The sequence below is a fragment of the Grampus griseus genome, assembly GCF_964374135.1.
Source record: "Grampus griseus genome assembly, chromosome: 13".
NCBI lineage: Eukaryota > Metazoa > Chordata > Mammalia > Artiodactyla > Delphinidae > Grampus > Grampus griseus.
Window position 1 is genome coordinate 82,216,524 of NC_139007.1, and position 18,297 is coordinate 82,234,820.

General features: G+C 38.4%; 1 protein-coding gene across 2 annotated transcripts in view; it reads right to left on the reverse strand.

Moving 5' to 3' along the window:
* The window catches only part of PRKN (parkin RBR E3 ubiquitin protein ligase), a gene marked incomplete at its 3' end in the record, with an annotated part of 1,266,888 nt that overhangs the window by 523,828 nt on the left and 724,763 nt on the right, over positions 1-18,297 (reverse strand). For both annotated transcript variants that reach the window (XM_082668938.1, XM_082668937.1), the window contains exon 6: positions 14,679-14,794. In XM_082668938.1, coding sequence (XP_082525064.1) covers positions 14,679-14,794 — 116 coding nt within the window. The remainder of the gene's footprint in view (positions 1-14,678; positions 14,795-18,297) is intronic.

Genomic DNA, 18,297 nt, shown 5'->3' on the forward strand with positions numbered 1-18,297 from the left:
CTAGCACAGAATTGGAGTGAGACAGCACCCTACAGCACCCCGTCTCAGTTCAAACATGCAAACCTCTGGAGTAGCAGAGGCTCTAAGAGGGACTGGCAAATCTGGGGGAGATTGCCCATTGCTAATAACACTGAATACCATTTTACAGTTTACCAAGCACCTTTACACAGATTTTATTATTGGACTATCACCCCAACCCTGACAGTCCTTTTAAGTGGGTATTATCAGCGTCACTGGATAAAATGGTAGCTGAGGGGTGAATGACTAGCTTGTAATTAAGTCCCAGTCTGACCTCAATTGTGTTTGCTTTCCGCCCCATCATGCCACCAGGAGACAAAGGAATCAACTCAGTGGGAAAGTCTTCTCAACTCCTTTTCAGTCCAGGCTTTAATTCAGCTATGTGGATCCATTAACCTACGCATTCCTCTTTTGTAGAGGATTACGTTAACTTAGTCAACACAGGTTTATTATGGACATAATTTGAGGTTAACCTTTGAAATGATCACTGGGAAAATATATTTGTAAATATAACAGCCTTTAAAAATGGGCATAAAAACAATTCAAATTAAGAAAGTCTAGTTGACAACAAAATGTAATTCCACATGCCAGAAGCTCATGGAATTCCAAAAAGCTTAAGATGTTAATATTGATATCAAGTCCTTGAACAGTGAAAAGGCACAATTAAGGAGATACAGAATGTTTGCATTTAAGAATCAGTGAACTATTAATTTACTAGGGTAATTTATGAGTGACACTGTTGATTATTTGTACTGTGGTAAAGTTTTAGGCTGACAATAGTATTTCTTGTAAGGCACGTGGATGCTTCATCTCTTCTCGTGCCTCTTAAACCATATGGGTTTTGAATATGAAATTTTGAAGTTTGTTTCCTAAACTTCTCTTAAGACACATTTTGATTATGTAAATATATTTTATGTTTTTTAAAAGTGATCATTTATATCACATATAACAGTAAAAATTTACAGTAGTTTCTACATGAAATCAATATCATGATATTTGCAAAACAATGTGAATGATTAAAACTTGGATTTTCTTTTGCAGCTATTAGCATTGTGACAGGACTTGCATTTTATGTAAGAATGTCCGGGTGTGTAAGGAATATGGTAGTTCAGACTATTTCTGCTCTCAAAACTGTATATTATTCCACTGAATGGAGTAAGTTCTTGGTAATCACATTACAGCAATTACGAGAATAGGTTAAATGTGATTATATTTGTTAATTCTTGTCCAGAAATACGTATCGTACACTCTACTTTCTAATACTGTCCTAAATAATTCTTCTCAGGATTCTCAGGTTCTTTTCATGCCTCTTGTCTATGGCTTGTAGGGAATACAGAGTGGTACCACGTAGATCCCGTTTCAAAGGACTTGCTGCCCAGCTGCGAGGCGTGCGGTCAGCAGGCGCGCCCAGCCCTCAGCTCCTCCAGGATCTGCGTCAGTGACCGTCCAGCAGCAATGCCGTGAGGCTGGGCAAGGCAGGAGCTGAAGGCTCGGTCCGACTCAGCCCTGGGCGCTCTGCAGGCCACACTCACTCCAGAGCACCCCATGCAGCTGGCCAAACTCGTTCCTTCCCTTTCCCCTTCACAGGCCTTGTTTCTAATGAATAAGTAAAAAAATCTTACACATCAACTTCTGTTTCAATTTCTGCTTCTGAAGAACTCAACCTGCTACATGTCCCCTGTCACAGCTTTTACAGTAGCCACATTTAAGATGTTAAGTCTCTACTAAAATTTCTAAAGCTATCCTATTAAAGAAGTCTTATCCTTCCCAAATATATTTTGGTCACCAAGGCCCAATTTCTTTTACAATCACTTTTTATACAATCATATGCCCACAAAATTCCTCCCGTTAATATCAAAATTCTTTTGCCCTCGAAACTCAAAATATTTCCTCTGAGTGGAGACTTAGGGCCAGATATTCCCGACTGGATTAATGTTTCATTTCTAAAATAACTATTTATGTACATATATTTCCCCAAGGGGAAAAGGATTATTAATAATAATCATTACAACTGATGTGCTGCATTTGAGTAGAGATCTAAAATTTTCAAAGCGTATTCATAGAAATTAACTTACTTGATTTTAACACCACCTCAGGAATTAACCAAGTTTAGGAAATGAAGGTCAAAATAACTGATGTGCCCCAAGTCAGATAATCAAATGCTGGTGGATTCAGGGGGCAAAGCCTGTCCTGATGACCCCCTTCCTGGAGCTGTCTGCACCCGATGGTGCCACCTACACACTTGCACACCTTTTGTGAAGTGTAATGCATCTATTTCTACTTTCTCTGAGGAAATGGGGTAGGGATCATAAAATCTAGGCTTCAGAAATTAGAACTTTGGAACTCACCATCTGAAGCTGAAATTGCAAGGCTTGACGCACTTAATCCTCACAGTAACTCTGTGAAAACGAGGAGGCACTCTTCTCATCTGGAAAGATGGGGTGAGGAGGAAAGTGCCGCATTTTGGATCCACACAGTCTGTCTTCAAAGAAAGCGCCCAGAACCACTATACCACCCGCCCACCTCAAGAGTCGGGAAGGCCATTGGAGTCAAACTAAAGACCCCACAATCTTAAATATGAAAAAAAAGAGGGAAAATGGGAGGGGAAGAAGGAAGAAGCAGACTAACTCTCCTTTAGCTCTCGGGGATAAATTCTGCAGTAAGGATATAAGAATTTAGGGAATGCTTTAAGACCACTTATGCAATAATACGTGTCTGTAAATAACTCTTGGATTAATGGTCTGTACATATTTCTGTACTTGCGAGCGTGACACAAATAGGAAAAGCCTTCCCCAGAAGAGGTATTCTGAAAGAGATGAGCTTTAAGTTACATGTGAAAGTGAGGTAGAACGGGGATTAGTTACTGTTAGCACAGGGGGCATGCTGGAACAATCAAGGATTGCTGCTCACTGGGGACAGAAAGTCAATCTGTCTTGCTTGGAATAAAGTGTCTTTGTCAGAACAAGGAATCAGTCAGCCTGTGGACGTAAGAAAACCAAATGCCAACCCCTTACCTAGCCGGTAGGCAGGCTGCTTTTCTAATGTTGTTTAGGAACAAAAAGAATAATTCACTTATCATTGGGGATTCTCACTAATGAGCATGGAGAACGATGCAGGGACACCCTGTCATATGCCCTTGCTTGTGTATAACACTAATTATTATTATCTATACTGGGCCCTCCCCAAACCCCAGTGGTTCTAGCATCACAACTTGGGGTTAATCTAGTGAAGAGAGAGACAGATTTGTTATGTGAAATTTTGGGAAACGTTATGATTTCATCTTGCATGCCAGCATTGGAGAATGAGGCTAGCAGCAACTCAGACTGAAGGGTGGAGCTTAATGAAAGTTGAGCCCTCTCTGGATTGCAGCAACTGTCACCATCCCCTCCCATTTCATTCTTTTTCATATTCAAGTTCATATTTATCTCCCAATAAACAGTGACACATGACCTTGGAAAGGAGGAGGGATAGGGTTGCAAGTGTGACTTTTGGGTCTCAGCTCACAGGTGTTTACCTGTAAGAAGTGATGTGCTCGTGTTATATATCCTTCCTATGGCCTCTGGGCGCTCGGGTTACCAAATGTGGAGCCACGGAACCCCTGGTCTCAGAGGCATACATAGGAGGATGATATGACAAGATACACCCAAGACAATCCCAGTATTTGCTTTTGTCTGTGCATCCTGTCTGATTTAGCGTTTATTCTAGATTTGTCATTATTCAAAGTAGTAGTATTATTATCAGCTACATTCAGTAAGCTGGACTGGTTTGGGTACACATACACACGTACTTCTGTGTTCTCTGCCACTGTCTCATCTAGAGCATGTGAAGTACATGTGTCCATCTGTGCTGGGACTGGTCTGAAGTCTGAGAGATGCACAAAGCCACCAGGCCAACAGTTGGTGGGATCAATGGAAATTGTAGGAATTTATAGGTTCACTCTACATGAAGTATGTACAGATAGAAGACAGACAGTATAGAGACCACGGAAAAGTCGTCAGAAGGCTTCTGCTGCAGGGCTTTTTGTCACTTATTAATTACAAATCTAGAACAACTGTTTACTGTGATTGTTGGTATCAGTTACTTATTTTGGAATAAACCCTTCCAACAGTAATATGTTAAAAGAAGTAGTTTAATAGGTTAATATGTTAAAAGAAGTACATGTTAAGTACATAAGATTCTAATACTAATGCCAATGTGTGGAGGCTTCCCACCACCACCAAACAATGATCCGACACCAGCTGAGGGACCTGCAGTTCGTTTCTGACACTATCTACCAGGGGATAGCATCAGGTTCTGCAAATTAAGTGTTCAGCCTTACAAAACTACCCCCTCCCACCTTCAGATGCCAACTGCAACTCCAGGTTGTCACCTGGGATTCTGACCCGCTGTTATAGATTGGAAGTTCCATGACCCCTCCTTCAGTTTCAATAATTTGCTAGAGTGGCTCACGGAACTCAGAGAAATATTTTACATACTAGATTACCAGTTTATTATGAAAGGATAGAACTCAGAACAGCCAGGTGGAAGAGAGGCAAAGGCAAGGTATGTGGGAAAGTTGGAACTGAAAGTTCCAACCCTCTAATCAGAAGGTTGGTTCCCCCGGCAACCAGCCCCCATTCTCAGGTGCAACCCAAAGTAACCTCCTTAACATAATGAAAGGCACCATTGTTGCTCTCAGCACTTAGGAAATTCCAAAGGTTTTAGGGGCTCTGATGGGGGACAGAGAACAAATATTTCTTATTATAAATCACAATATTGCAGTACAGAATTTCTATTTCTCAAGAAAGTTAATGATGACTATTTAAGTTGCCTAAGTATTAGTCAACATTTTCTATCTACCAGAGGGGCTTTTAAAATATCACTGACCAGACAAAGACTAGAGACACAAACCTACTGAAGAAGCATCAGCATCTACTACAAAGTCTGTAGTTATTTTAAGAATACTATGCACAAAGAATTCAATTTCATACATGCAGCTCTGAAGGTACATTTACATGTTATTCAGTGAAGTGTGACTTTTCATTTAGATCAAATGACTAAGTTAATTTACTCAGTTTTGATTCCAAGTTTTATTGTGCATATACAAAAAGTTAAGTGATAGCTGTCAGTGTTAGCTTGCTTAGCAGAAGAACTTCATAAGGAGTTAAACTGAATAGTTTTCTGTCAGTGTCACTGTCTAATAAAAATGGAAAACCTGTTAAATCCAATAATTGTTCCGTTTTTCTTTTCACGTAATTCATTGACTCAAAGTAAAGAGTTTGGAAATTTATTCTCTTGATGGTGAAATATCTGAATTTATTGTGAATTCTAGTGCAAATTCAGTTTAAAAGTTACACACTGAATATGTTCTTAAAGTGATGATGTGAATATATATTTCAGTGGAATACAGCCTTATGGTTAAAAACAACGTCCTTATTAAATTTAGGAATGTGTGGAACATGCTTGGAAGTAATCATGGGATGCATCTAACTCATAATTGTGTTCAAACAAGCTGTGATATTCTACCAATCAAGGCAGAAGCTGTAGTTGTTAAAATTTACAAATATTTTTATAAAGACAGTAACTGAACCACAAAATTGTGACAAAACAGACTTTGGATACAAAAGCAGCTCTGTTGTCTCTCTACAGCTCATTATCAGTCCAACTTTTAGGCAAGTTTCAGCCTTGAAAAAACTACTTTGTAAATCAAGTCTAGTGTCAACTGAAGGGTGGCAAAATATGCCAACCCAAAATGTGTCACTTTGGCATAAGAATTATTTTGAGCTGAAGCCGATTGAGAGGGAGCAGACATAAGAAAAGCTCTCTGCCCTCCCTTATTTGCCTAGAAGCAGGACAAACATTTGTCAATGTATCCCCCTCCCCTCTCTATCAAGGACAGAAGTTAATCACTGGAGACAACTTTAGACACTTATCAGCCCAGAGGGCACCAGAGGAGTCTATACAGCAAACTTTACTAACTAGTCCTTACCTTTCATTAGTTCCACCATATATTCACCCTCCCACAATCTGTTCCCCTAGAAGTTCAATGTCTTTTTCCTTTGTCTTGTCGCTTCTCCACAAATTCATTGTTCTTCAGCTAAGGGGCTACAGAAGCCCAAGTTCTAACCATCTGTTTGAGTTACTCATCTCTGGGTACTCCCATGTGTATGTGTGTTGCATGTGCTAATAAATTTCTTTCTTTTCTTTTTATTGTGTCTTTTGTCAGAACCCCAGCTGGAGAACCTAGAAGGGTAGAAGGAAAGTACTTTTTTTCCTCCCCTACACTACAATAGTACTAACTACTTTACAAGAGTCTTCTAAATTTGTTTGCATTTTGTTCAAAATCAATTAGCAATCGTTAATCAAAGTATTCAACTAATGAATGTCCCAAATCTTCAGCTTTTGAAGCCTCAAGTAACAAAAAATCACTGGAAAAGGTTTGCGAGAAGACATTGAAACGAATCCCTGTAAAAGTAGGGGGGAAACTGATAAGATTAAATGATGAGAACTCAAATGATATACTGGATTTCCATTCTGAAATCTATAACTGAACTTTTGGAATATTTCAATTGGTGGGAAGAATTTTTCAGTGAAACTCCTATTTTTAATTTGTAGTTTCCATATTGATATCACAAAGAAGTGGAATTGAGAAAACTGACTTTGCTGCATCGAAATGTGGTAGAACTTTCAAAATATGCATAAATAAAAATAACTTATTTGGCAAGTTCTGTTTTGTAAAAATGCTTGTCAAAGAAAGGTTCTCTGAGTAGAGCAAAAAACAGTACTTGGGATAATATTCTGTCAGAAATATTTGCTCATTTTAATTAAAAACATGTTAGAATTGAGATTACTTTATCAAAATCTTCTCTGAGCTTGCTGCCAGTAGAGGTAGGTTTCCTCAGTTAAAATATTATGATCTGTAGAGAAACATCCATTGGAGGCATTAACAATTTTAAATGTTTTAGTCACACTACAACTGAAGAAGACTTTAGGCACCTGTTTTTTTTAGTTAAAAAAAAATACAAACATACATTTTAAACAAAATCGCTCAGGAGAAGGAACTGGATGGAGACGGGTAATGACAGCACCAGGTGTCAGAGTTTAGTTTTGGGGTCAAGGGTCAAGGTTCTTTCCAGGGTGACATGAAAGGAGGAAGGGCTTCAGCATAGCAGGTAATGTCAGTATCTAGCTGGCTGGATGTAAGATAGCAAATTATCCTATGTGTTTTTAAAATGTTGGTCAAGTGAAAAAAATCACTGGGAAATCTTGGCCCAAAGAGCTAAGTCTGGGTCCCTGTTTCATAGCAATGACACCGAGAATGCACTGAAGTTGCAATGTCAAGTTCTGCCTTGCCTGGATGAGCCCATCTCCACCACACTACTCATCTACAAGCCTGTGCAGCTGGCACTGGCTCTCCCTGCATCCGACTTAAAAACATGTTTATCTCAGCTTGACGCCCCTGAAACAGTTCCTTGAGTCACAGATGAGCTCAATAAATATCTGCTGCATGAACAGATTGACTTTCAAGTTCTCTCTATAAGAGAAGGAGGCATTAAAGACAATAGACTTCTGAATAAAATTGCTTTGCCCATGATATTGATATTATAGGATGCTGCCTTCTGTGTTCACACTTCTGCACATCAATGTGTGGGTGTGATGGTGTAAGGACTGTCACAACAGCACATGAAGCAGCCCTTAGTGCTGTGAAAATCTACGTCTAGACCTAGAAACCCTTGAAATTCCATTCCCAGTGTACTTCAGATGCCAAAATTGAGGCCATGTTTTCTTTGACATAGAATTTGTCAAATTAACAAGAAACAGAATCAACACATCATGACCCTTACTTCAATAAATAACTTGTCTGCTCTGCACGTTATTGAGACTATTGCTTATTTGGTTGCAAATAGCTCTACAAGCTGTGAAGCCACAAAGGACAAATCTGCAAATACCTAATTCTAAATGTCATGGGAAACAAGAACTATGTAGATGATGTATATAGAGGGTGAGGTAGACGATATCATTGCTTACCAATAAGAAATATCCCAGCAGTTTAAATTTTCTGAGGATAAGAATCAGTGCAAATATTATTCGCAATACACATAATTTCTTTCCCTCCACAAGTTTATAATGAATTGCTAATTATAAGGATAAAGTTGCAATTAAAAGCAAATGCACAAGTCACTTACAATATTTTTCTAAGCAAAATTAGCTCTTTAAAGACTCTGTGGGCATTTATTTCCAATGAAAATGGACCTTAAAAGTAATGGTCGGCTGTCACCAAAGTCCTAGTGAGGGCCACTTGGATGCTTTAGGAATACAGCCGCTTCTTAACATCCACCATCAGAAAATGAACTGCTTAAAATCCAGACGGTTACAACATGGAAGGTTGACCTTAATAGATACGAAATTGGTCCAGAAGGATTTGCAATATTGTCCTAGTAGTGCCAGCGGGGCTGCTGTGCACCTGCAGCGACAGTTAAATGAAAAGGTGAGGCTTATGAATTTCATGCACAAGCACCTGTAATATCTCCAGGAAACCCCGCTGATGCAGCCACTTGGATCTGAAATCTACAGGGTTCACTGCAGGAGAAATGAAGGTCACTGACTGACATGGCTCACATTTCAAAGTCTCAATGTTGATAAAATACTTCTTCTGTTTTTATAAGTAACTGACCCCAAACAATACAGCTGGGTAATCTATCTCCTACTAGTAGGACTCTGCAATTTGGCTTTCTCCCTTATTTCTAATAGTGCCTTAAAACTCTCTACTGATTTCTGATTAATTTATTTTGTTTTAACTCAGTTTGGACAATTCCATTAGATTCAGAAGGGATTTTTAAAAGTAGAGAGTTCCACACAAAAAGAATTTGTTTTCTGTTTGTCACACTGAATAAAACAGGTTTACTTTAATCCAAACCAGCAAATATTTATGTAAATCTCTTGGATGCAAAGACTTGTGCAGGACATTGTATCAATAGCATCAGTCAGGTTTGCACATCAGTCAAGCTTGGACCTCATCCTTCTAGCAACCTACAACTTAGAGTGGACAGGCATGTATACAGCTGTTTTCTTCAACTCTTACTGGTGTTTAAATTGTCTTTGTATTTCACTTTACTGCTAGTATTTTCCTTTTCACATGCAATCCTACCTTCCAACCTCACCAGATAGCTTGCCTTTTACTGTCCAGAGAAAACTGGGACCATGCAGGGGGTAAGGTGTGATGAGAGTAAAACAAACAGGCTTGATGTGTAGGTTGGTTCAGCCAGTTCCTCATGGTAAGACCAGGTGTAATTTTTTAAATGTCTTAGCCTCAACTTCTTCATACGTAAGATAGACGTTCAAAGAATTTGAAATTAAAGAATTACAAGTCATTAAGCACCACCTTCGAATTTCAAAGGAGGCAATGCAATTGCCTTAATGTAAGGCTTTACCCACATGAAGGATTCTCCTTTCTGGAAGGGTTTATAGCAGCTCTCCCTCAAGACTGGATCAGACTGAGGTGTCCCACACTTTTTCAGGAAAGAATCTCACAGCTTAAGTAGAGAGATCTTACTCCAATGGGGTCTGGGCACAGTGTGAAGTTACTCGTTTCAAGCTAGAAGACATATCTTTGAAGTTTCCTCTTTCATCTTAAAAAGTTATGATATTCCATTCTACTATAGAAGGTACTCCTGTTTATTCTACTATCAATTTGGTATTCTGATTTACCTTTCTCTAGAATGCTATGTAAGATGGACACTCCAAGATACTCCCATACTTAAAGGGAAGTATTTTTTGTTCCTGGCATGTTACATTACCTAGGAGTATACATACTATTTGGGTCAGATAGGAGAAATATATAGATCTGTATGCTCAAAGAATATCACTGCTGCTATGACACACACACAATTTCAAGGATTTTTCCATTACAGAAATAAAGCCACTTACTGAAAAAGTCTCTGTGATGACCTAGATGGGTGTGGTGGGGGAGGGTGGGAGGGAGGTCCAAGAGGGAGGGGATATATGTACACATACAGCTCATTCACGTCACTGTATAGCAGAAACTGACACAACATTGTAAAGCAATTATACTCCAATAAAAAAAAAAGATTTCAGTTAAATCCTATGTGAGTATACCTGTAGTCTCTCACAATGCTCTTCAGAGCCTGATGATGAATCAAATCATACGTTTCCATCTCACACCAAAATGTCAAGAAAGGGTAAAGCTGATAGAAGATAGCCATTAAGCAACATAAAAGGAACTTCTATATAGAATTTACAAGAGAAGCGTAGACATAACAAATGCATTCAAAGGGAACATAACTAAGATACCCATTTCTCATCTCTCTTTGTTAAATCAACAAATGGATTCATACCAAAATACTATCAAATCATAGTCAAATCACTCTCCCCCAGGAACACCAAGAACAAGTCCAAACAGACTTTCAGATAAACCTTTACTAATCTCCAAGCCCAAGTAAATCTTTTAAGTGTGCAATCCAAGGCATTGCTCCAGTAGGCTGAATGAAACTTAACACAAATTTGAAAGCAAGAAAATTATTTAAAAACACTTATATCAAACAACAATGACATCGAAAACATAAGACTTTATTGGAAGAGGTAAGGAAAATTACAACGTATAGTGCTTCTTAGATTTAATGTCCTAGTGGGAAGTGGACTATAGAACATGTTCTGGAAGGTGAAATTTTGACTATAAACATGGTTGTTTTTTAGTCTGTCTTCGGTTTTGGAAACCAGGAATAATGAATAAAGGTGAAAAGTACAGGGACACACTAGGCAGCTTTAGAAGAAGCAAAGCTAGGGAAGGAGGGTGGTGATTTTTTTCTTTTTGCCAAATGATATCATGGTAATAATTTTTCTATTTTGTTATGTTTTCAAATTTTATATTTTTAAATTTTAATCAGGCTCATTCTGTAAAGTAAGATTCACGGTGCAGAAATACTGTTTTCCCCTGAAGCTACCTGATATCAGGGTGAGCCCCAAGATATACACACTGGTTGGGGAAGGAATACGATCTTACTTTGGCATTGCCCGTGTCATTTTTTTGTGGCTGAATATTGTTATTCCTGAGTGCAACTGAGGTATCCAGGGATGTGTTGAACCTTTCTGATATAATTTCTATTGTAAATACTTAACAGCACAGCTATTATACCTTCAAGTGCTGTAATTTCTGGTTTTGGCTCAAGTTTTTGCTTTTGGCTCGATTCACTATTTACTCATAAACCTAAGACTATCAACTGATAACCTCAATTGGATGAAGATCAAGCCACTACTGTAAATAAGGAGTGGGGACCGCAAGGCTGGATGGCAGATGGGAACCTGATGGCTCACACAAAACCTCAGGACGTTTTAGCCCTCAAATAGTTTGCTTTTATCTTTAAGAGACAGGAAAATATTTTATATACAATATAAACTCAAAAGACACAAGTCACGTACCTGAATTAAAATTTAAGCCTAACATCTGGAAATGAATAGCACATTTATCTTATACATTTTTCTACATATTACAACCACATATGTGTCATTTGGAGGCCAGTATCATTGAAAACCTCATTTTTTATTTCTGCATCTGTCAGAAGACAGGACCACAAACAAGTGCTTTCTCAAATGATACTATTGATTTATAGGTTGTGAACAAGGACTGTTTCTACCTTTTGCAGTTCTTCAGAACCAGTCAGAGCCTTACAGTTTACCTACTTCAATTCTTGGATTTTATAAGGAAACTGAAGGCTTAAGAGATTGTTACATTGCTAGATCAAAAAATTAGCTTAATGGCATTGGAGTTCCTTGAATATGTTATTATACACTTGTAAAGGATCATTAAAACAGAGAATTATTATTAAGAAGGTAGATGAAAAATGCCAATCTCTTTTTATACAAAAGTACATGTTTGTAAGCACAAAATAAATAAAATTCGTACCTTGCTACCAATTCTCTACAAACTATTTCAGAGAACAGAAGCAGGATAAATGCTTCCTAATTCATTCTAGGAGGCCAGCATTACCTTAATATCAAAACCAGACAAAGGCAATAAAAGAAAACTACAGACAAATATCTCTCATGAACATAGAAGAAAAATCCTCAACAAAATATAGCAAATCAAATCTAAAAATGTATAAAAAGTATTATACACAATGGCCAAATGGGATTTATCCTAGAGTTTACAAGGCAGATTCAACACTGAAAAATTAATTAATGTAATCCATTACATCAATAGACTAAAAAGAAAAATCACATGATAATATCAATAGATGCAGAAAAAAAATCTGACAAAGTCTAACATGCATTCATGATAAACACTTTCAGTAAAGTAGGAATAAGAGGGGGACTCCCCAAACTTGATAAACTCTATCAACAAAATATCTACAACTAATGTCATACTTAATGTAAGAAACTTGAACTTTCCCACTAAGATCAGGTACAAGACAAGGATGTGCTCTCTCACTATTCCTTTCGAAATCATACTGTAAGTCCTAGCTAATGAAATAAGGCAAAAAAAGGAAATAAAGGTATACAGATTGGAAAGGAAGACAAAAAACTGTCTTTGTTCACAGATGACATGATCATCTATGCAGAAAATACAAAAGAATCGACAAAAAAATCCTGGAAATCATAAGCACTTATAGCAAGGTTGCAAGGTACAAGGTTAATATGCAAAAGTCAAGTGCCTTCCTATATACCAAGAATGAATATGTGCAATTTGAAATAAAAACACCATTTACATTGGCACCTGAAATTTGAAGTACTTAGGTATAAATCTAACAAAATATGAAATAAGACTTGTATGAAGAAAACTACAAAACTCTGATTGATGAAATCAAAGAAGAACTAAATAAATGGAGGTATTCCATGTTTGTGGGTAGGAAGACTCAATATTATCAGGTTGTGGGTTCCTCCCAAATCAATGTATACATGCAATGAAATTCCAATCAAAATCCCAGCATTATTTTACAGATATCAACAAATTGATTTTAAAGTTTAATTGGAGAGGAAAAGACCCAAAACAGTCAACACAATATTGAATGAAAAAGCAAAGCTGGACTGACATTACCTGACTTCAAGACTTACTATGAAGCTATAGTAATCAAGACAGTGTAGTGTTGGTGAAAGAACAGACATAGAGATCAGTGGAACAGAACAGAGGGCCCAGAATAGACCCTGATCTTTGACAAAAGAACAAAGGCAATACAATGGAGCAAGGATATTCTTTCCAACAAACAATGCTGGAAAAATGGGACATCTACATGCAAAAATGGACCTAGACACAGACCTTACACCCTTCAGAAAAATTAACTCAAAATGGATCACAGACCTACATATAAAACACAAAACCATAAGACTCTTAGAAGATGATATAGGAGAAAACCTAGATGACCTTGGTCATGGCACAACTTTTTAGATACAACACCACAGCCATAAGGCATAAAAGAAATAATTGATAAGCTGGACTTCATTAAAATTCAGAACTTTTGCTGTACAAAAGACAATGTCAAGATTATGAGAAGACAAGCCACAGACTGAGAGAAAACATTTGCAAAACACACATCTGATAAAGGACTTATCCAAAATATACCAAAAACACTTACAACTAAACAAAAAGAAAACAATCTAATTAAAAAATGGGCCAAAGGCCACAACAGACACCTCACCAAAGAAGACATACAGACAGCAAATAAGCATATAAAAAGATGTTCCACATCATATGTCATCAGGGAAGTGCAAATTAAAGCAACAATATGATAGAATCTTAGGTACCTATAAAAATGTGTTTTCATGTAATATTCCATGACACGGAAATCTTATCATGCTACCATGTTAAATGGAAAAAGCCACATACAAAACTCTATATACAATACAATTACATATAGCACACACACATATGTACACACACACACACACACACACACACACACGCACCATACAGACATGCAAATGTTCAGGCATACCCAAGATACTGGAAAGAATTAAACCAAAATCTTATTAACCATGAGGATAGAATTTCTAACACTTTAAGTTAATTATTTCTAAAATAAAAAATAAAGCATTAACAAGAAAAAAACACAACAATCAGCAAAATACAAATGCAGAATACTGGGGTGTCCTCATGCAGGCTTTAATGACATCCCTATGCATCAATCTGTCAACATAAGGAGAAATAGTCATTTTCTCTAACCTACAGAGAGGGCATTCCTCTGCTGCCTGATATGAGAGGGGGTCTTATTCAATCAAGTGGTTAGTTACACATACGCACTTAAATCTAACTGTGTATGAATACAGTAGCTTTTATTTATAAAACCCCCAAAAAATAATGACAGGAAAATTTTTCTTGCAGTAGACAATATTATTTTTCCAGCAATTGTCACCTTGTGTATCTGGGAGGTGGTTCATTTCCTTAGAAAGATGTTGTGAGTTATTAATATAAAGGTCACAGCTTAACAGCAGGAAACACAGAGGCAATGCTCCTAGTAAGATAATATGATCAACACTACATATTTTAACGCCATCTTTATCAACTTTAATGGAAGGTTCTAAAATACTGGCTGGTGGGCTGCATTCTGACTTATAGAAAAATGTTTCTGATTTCTCCTTTGAAAAATTAAAAAGTGACTTTAATTATCTATTGTTTTCAGAGACGCTGAGAAAGCCACATGTTGAGAGTGACAGTGTTTTCAGATCCTTACCTGATGTCCATACATGTTATGCAGGTGATGCCTCGACTATTTGTTGTGATCAGGTTCAAAGCTACTGACGTTTCCTTGTCAGAGGTCGGGTGTGCTCCACATTTAAAGAAAAATTCCTGAAAGAATGAGAAATACGATCACTGACATGGAATCCGGCTGGCCATTTCCCCCTCTAAACATTTTCACAGTAAAGAATCTCTTCAGGAAGAGAAGAGATCTATCATTAGGTGTGAGTCTGAAATAAATCAACATCAACTCTTTTGAGGGAAACTAATGCCCTTGTGCCAAACTATTCAACAAGTCCTCTTTTTAGAAGGGTCCAATTGTCTGCTAGTCTTTTCTTCTTTTTCTCTTTCAGCCAGGTTGCTGGGGGAACACTCTGTGTGTGCCCCTAGCTCACCTCTCGGTGAGAAGTGAGTCTGGTAAAATAACACAGTGTGGATGCAGGAGGAAGCCTGAAATAGCATCTCGAAAATGAGGAAGAGGAGACCCTGAGCCACAAAATGATTTGCCCAAAGTCAGACAGTCAGAGGTGAATCCAGGAAGTAACCCAGGCTTCTTAAAGGGAAACTCAGTGCTTTTTCTACAGGATCACTGCACAGTTGGTGAGTCAGCAGCAAGAATACAGTGCAGGGTAAGAAATTTAGCAATCTCAACTATTGATAAGCATGCTAATATTGCAGACTTATGGAGGAGCAGAGTGTGCCTCTCCCCTCGTTCTGCCCCCTTTGGCATCCCAGGATTCCCTGGGAGTCTCACCTGCCCACCCCCTGCCAGGCAGTTAGGAATGTTCTAAACCCGCACCTCTTTCCTTCTTATTTCCCAGCCCTGTCCTGCCACACACTCCTTTATCTTAGCTTGTGGGATCGTAGTTCCCCAAGCAGGGACTGAACCCTGGCCCTAGGCAGTGAGAGTGTGAAGTCCTAACCTCTGACCGCCAGGGAATTCCCAAGATACATATTCTGATTGATAATATGCTCCCTTCTCAAACAAAATATTTTTTGTTTTTCTTATTTTCATCTTCTGTTATTTCTGTATTTTTCACATACCCCTTTTCCCTCTCACACACCAAAGTGTTTGACAGGTAAGTACTCTGCTTCTTGTCAAACAGTCTGTACAGCTTCCATGGTAATAACATCCCTGAAGCTAAATTGTGTGCCACTGCAAAACTTCTGTACAAATGTAACACTGGAGGACAGAAGAACCCTTGCATATACACTTAATCCTCAGCTCCATTTGTGTATAACTACTGGGATATAGAAAGTATTTTCCCTTTTAACACTAGACCTGGTGTCAGCAAACTTTTATTAAAGCACCATATATTAAATGTCTTCAGCTTGGCGGGCCATATGGTCTTTGTTGCACTGCTCGACTCTGCATTATTGTCTAAAAGCAGCCATGGACCATATGCAAATGAATGGATGTGGCTGTGTCCTAATAAAACTTTACAAAAACATGTAGCAAATTGGATTTTGCCTGCAGGCATATATTGTCCAACCAAAAGACCCTGAGATATCTGTGGAATGTCTTATTCACATTTGTATCTTAACAGTATACAGGACAAGCATTAGATATATTTTCTTAAATAAAACAATAGATTTACTTAATAAATGCTACCAGTGTTTCTTTATACATCTGACACCACCACTCTTAATCTGTCCTTTCCCTGCTTGTAACCAAACTAACTTCCTCCTCCTCTGACCTGAGACACAGTGAGCCACACCTGTGGGTGTCAAAGTCCAATGGGCATCAGAATCACCCAGGAGGCTTGTTAAACTAGACATCGCTGCGAGCCACCCCAGGTGTTCTGACACGGCGCCAAGAATTTGCATTTCCAACAAGTTTCCAGGTGATGCTGTTACTACTGCTCTGCAGACCACACTTTTGAGAACCACTGAGTTACAGCAACATTAACGGTAAGGGGAGTAAACTCTACTTATTCTTTCGGAAGACAGTGGCTGTAGCAGACCTCGCTTATCACATGTGAAAATAATGTCATGTCTCAGGGAAAATATGTTACTCTTAAAAATCTGGAGTGTGCAGAGAAATGTCCTCAAGCCAGGAGTTAGGAACCCAGGCTGTTCTTAAGAACAAGTGTCTCATCAATTCCAGATGGTATAGCTGCTAGCTAGCCAGAACCCATCCTACCTGGGGCAAGTGACAGAGCAGCCAACCTGCCAGCCTGCAGTCCTTAGCCCAGAAGATGAGGGTGTGCCAACAGTCCTGCTATGATGGGTGGGGTGTGCAGTGCAGCTGATGGGAGCCCGTCAGGCGTGTCTGTAAAGTCCAACGTGGCTTCCCTTGAAGCAGCATGGAAATCATACTGATTGTTTTTGTTTTCTCTTTTAACATGGAATGCCACCCTTTTCAATCAATTTTTTGAAATGATATACATCCTTCAAAGGTCAGTTCAAGGGTATTATGAAAAAGAGTTAAGGCAAACCTTGACTATCAAAACAAGACGTCTGGAGGACATGACTGATCCTTGTGAAATACACAGAGCTAGCTGTGACTGCTTTTTGCAGATATGAAAAAAATGCTCACTCATAACGAAAAGTAATTCCTCCAAAATGGCTGAGTTGGCTGGACTATCAAGAAGATATTTCATATACAGATAGATAGTATTTATATTTTTTCTTAGCTTGCAGAAAGCTACTGGTAGACATTCAGCTAACAAATCACATACTGCTCTAACACCAGCTAAAAGTCAGATAAAAGCCAAAATCCTTTTTAATGGAGGTAGGGATTTTACAAACAACGGTATAATAAGTTACAAATGTTTGGAAAATTCCAGTAATTCACATGGCGTGACAGAATTAAAATACAAATTACCAACTCTGTATATTAAATATGTATCAGTCATCAGTGAATTTCCGGGCCTTCTCCACCAGTTTTTATGAAAGGAGGTTCTTTTCTGGTGCTAGAGTAGCAAAACTGGTGGAGGGTCCGAGATTTTGCCCAGCTTGCAAGCTAACAGACCGTCTCAGGGATGCTGGCAGAAGACATGAGACAAAAAAACTGCATGGCTCAGAGCCCAGGCAGAATGAAGTATGGACATCATGATTACGTCAGTTTCTCTGCATCCCAACTCCCAGGAGATGAAGTGGCCAGGCCAAGCTAGATGGGGGGTTTCTGCATCACAGCTGAGGACCCTGAGCTTAGGGAACCCAGATCTTTTATAAGGACCTGTAAGCCAACTTTCCCTTTGTCCTAAAGGGAGACACTGTGTTTATTATACTGAACAATAAGCAGGTCCACCTTTTACTCTAGAGAGAGATACTATCATTATTTTCCAGGTTGTTTGCTATACAATTTCCTTGAAAAGATTATCCAGAAAAAAAGGGTAGTTAGTGCTCCCTCACAAGTTGTGCAGAAACTTGAGAGAACCCTGGAGAAGTGTCTGCCAATAGTAATAACACCTTTTCCCACAGACTAATCAGCAGAACGATCTGATCATTTCCTGTCCTACACAATCAATGGGTTATTAGCACTTTCAAAATCTTTCTGATATTTGCAGGCTGCGTTCAAAACACACAAACAATAAAGCAAAACACAACAGAAGTAAAAAACCTTGCTGAAAAATTCTGCCTTGGGTATTGCAACTTGCTTATGTAGAGCT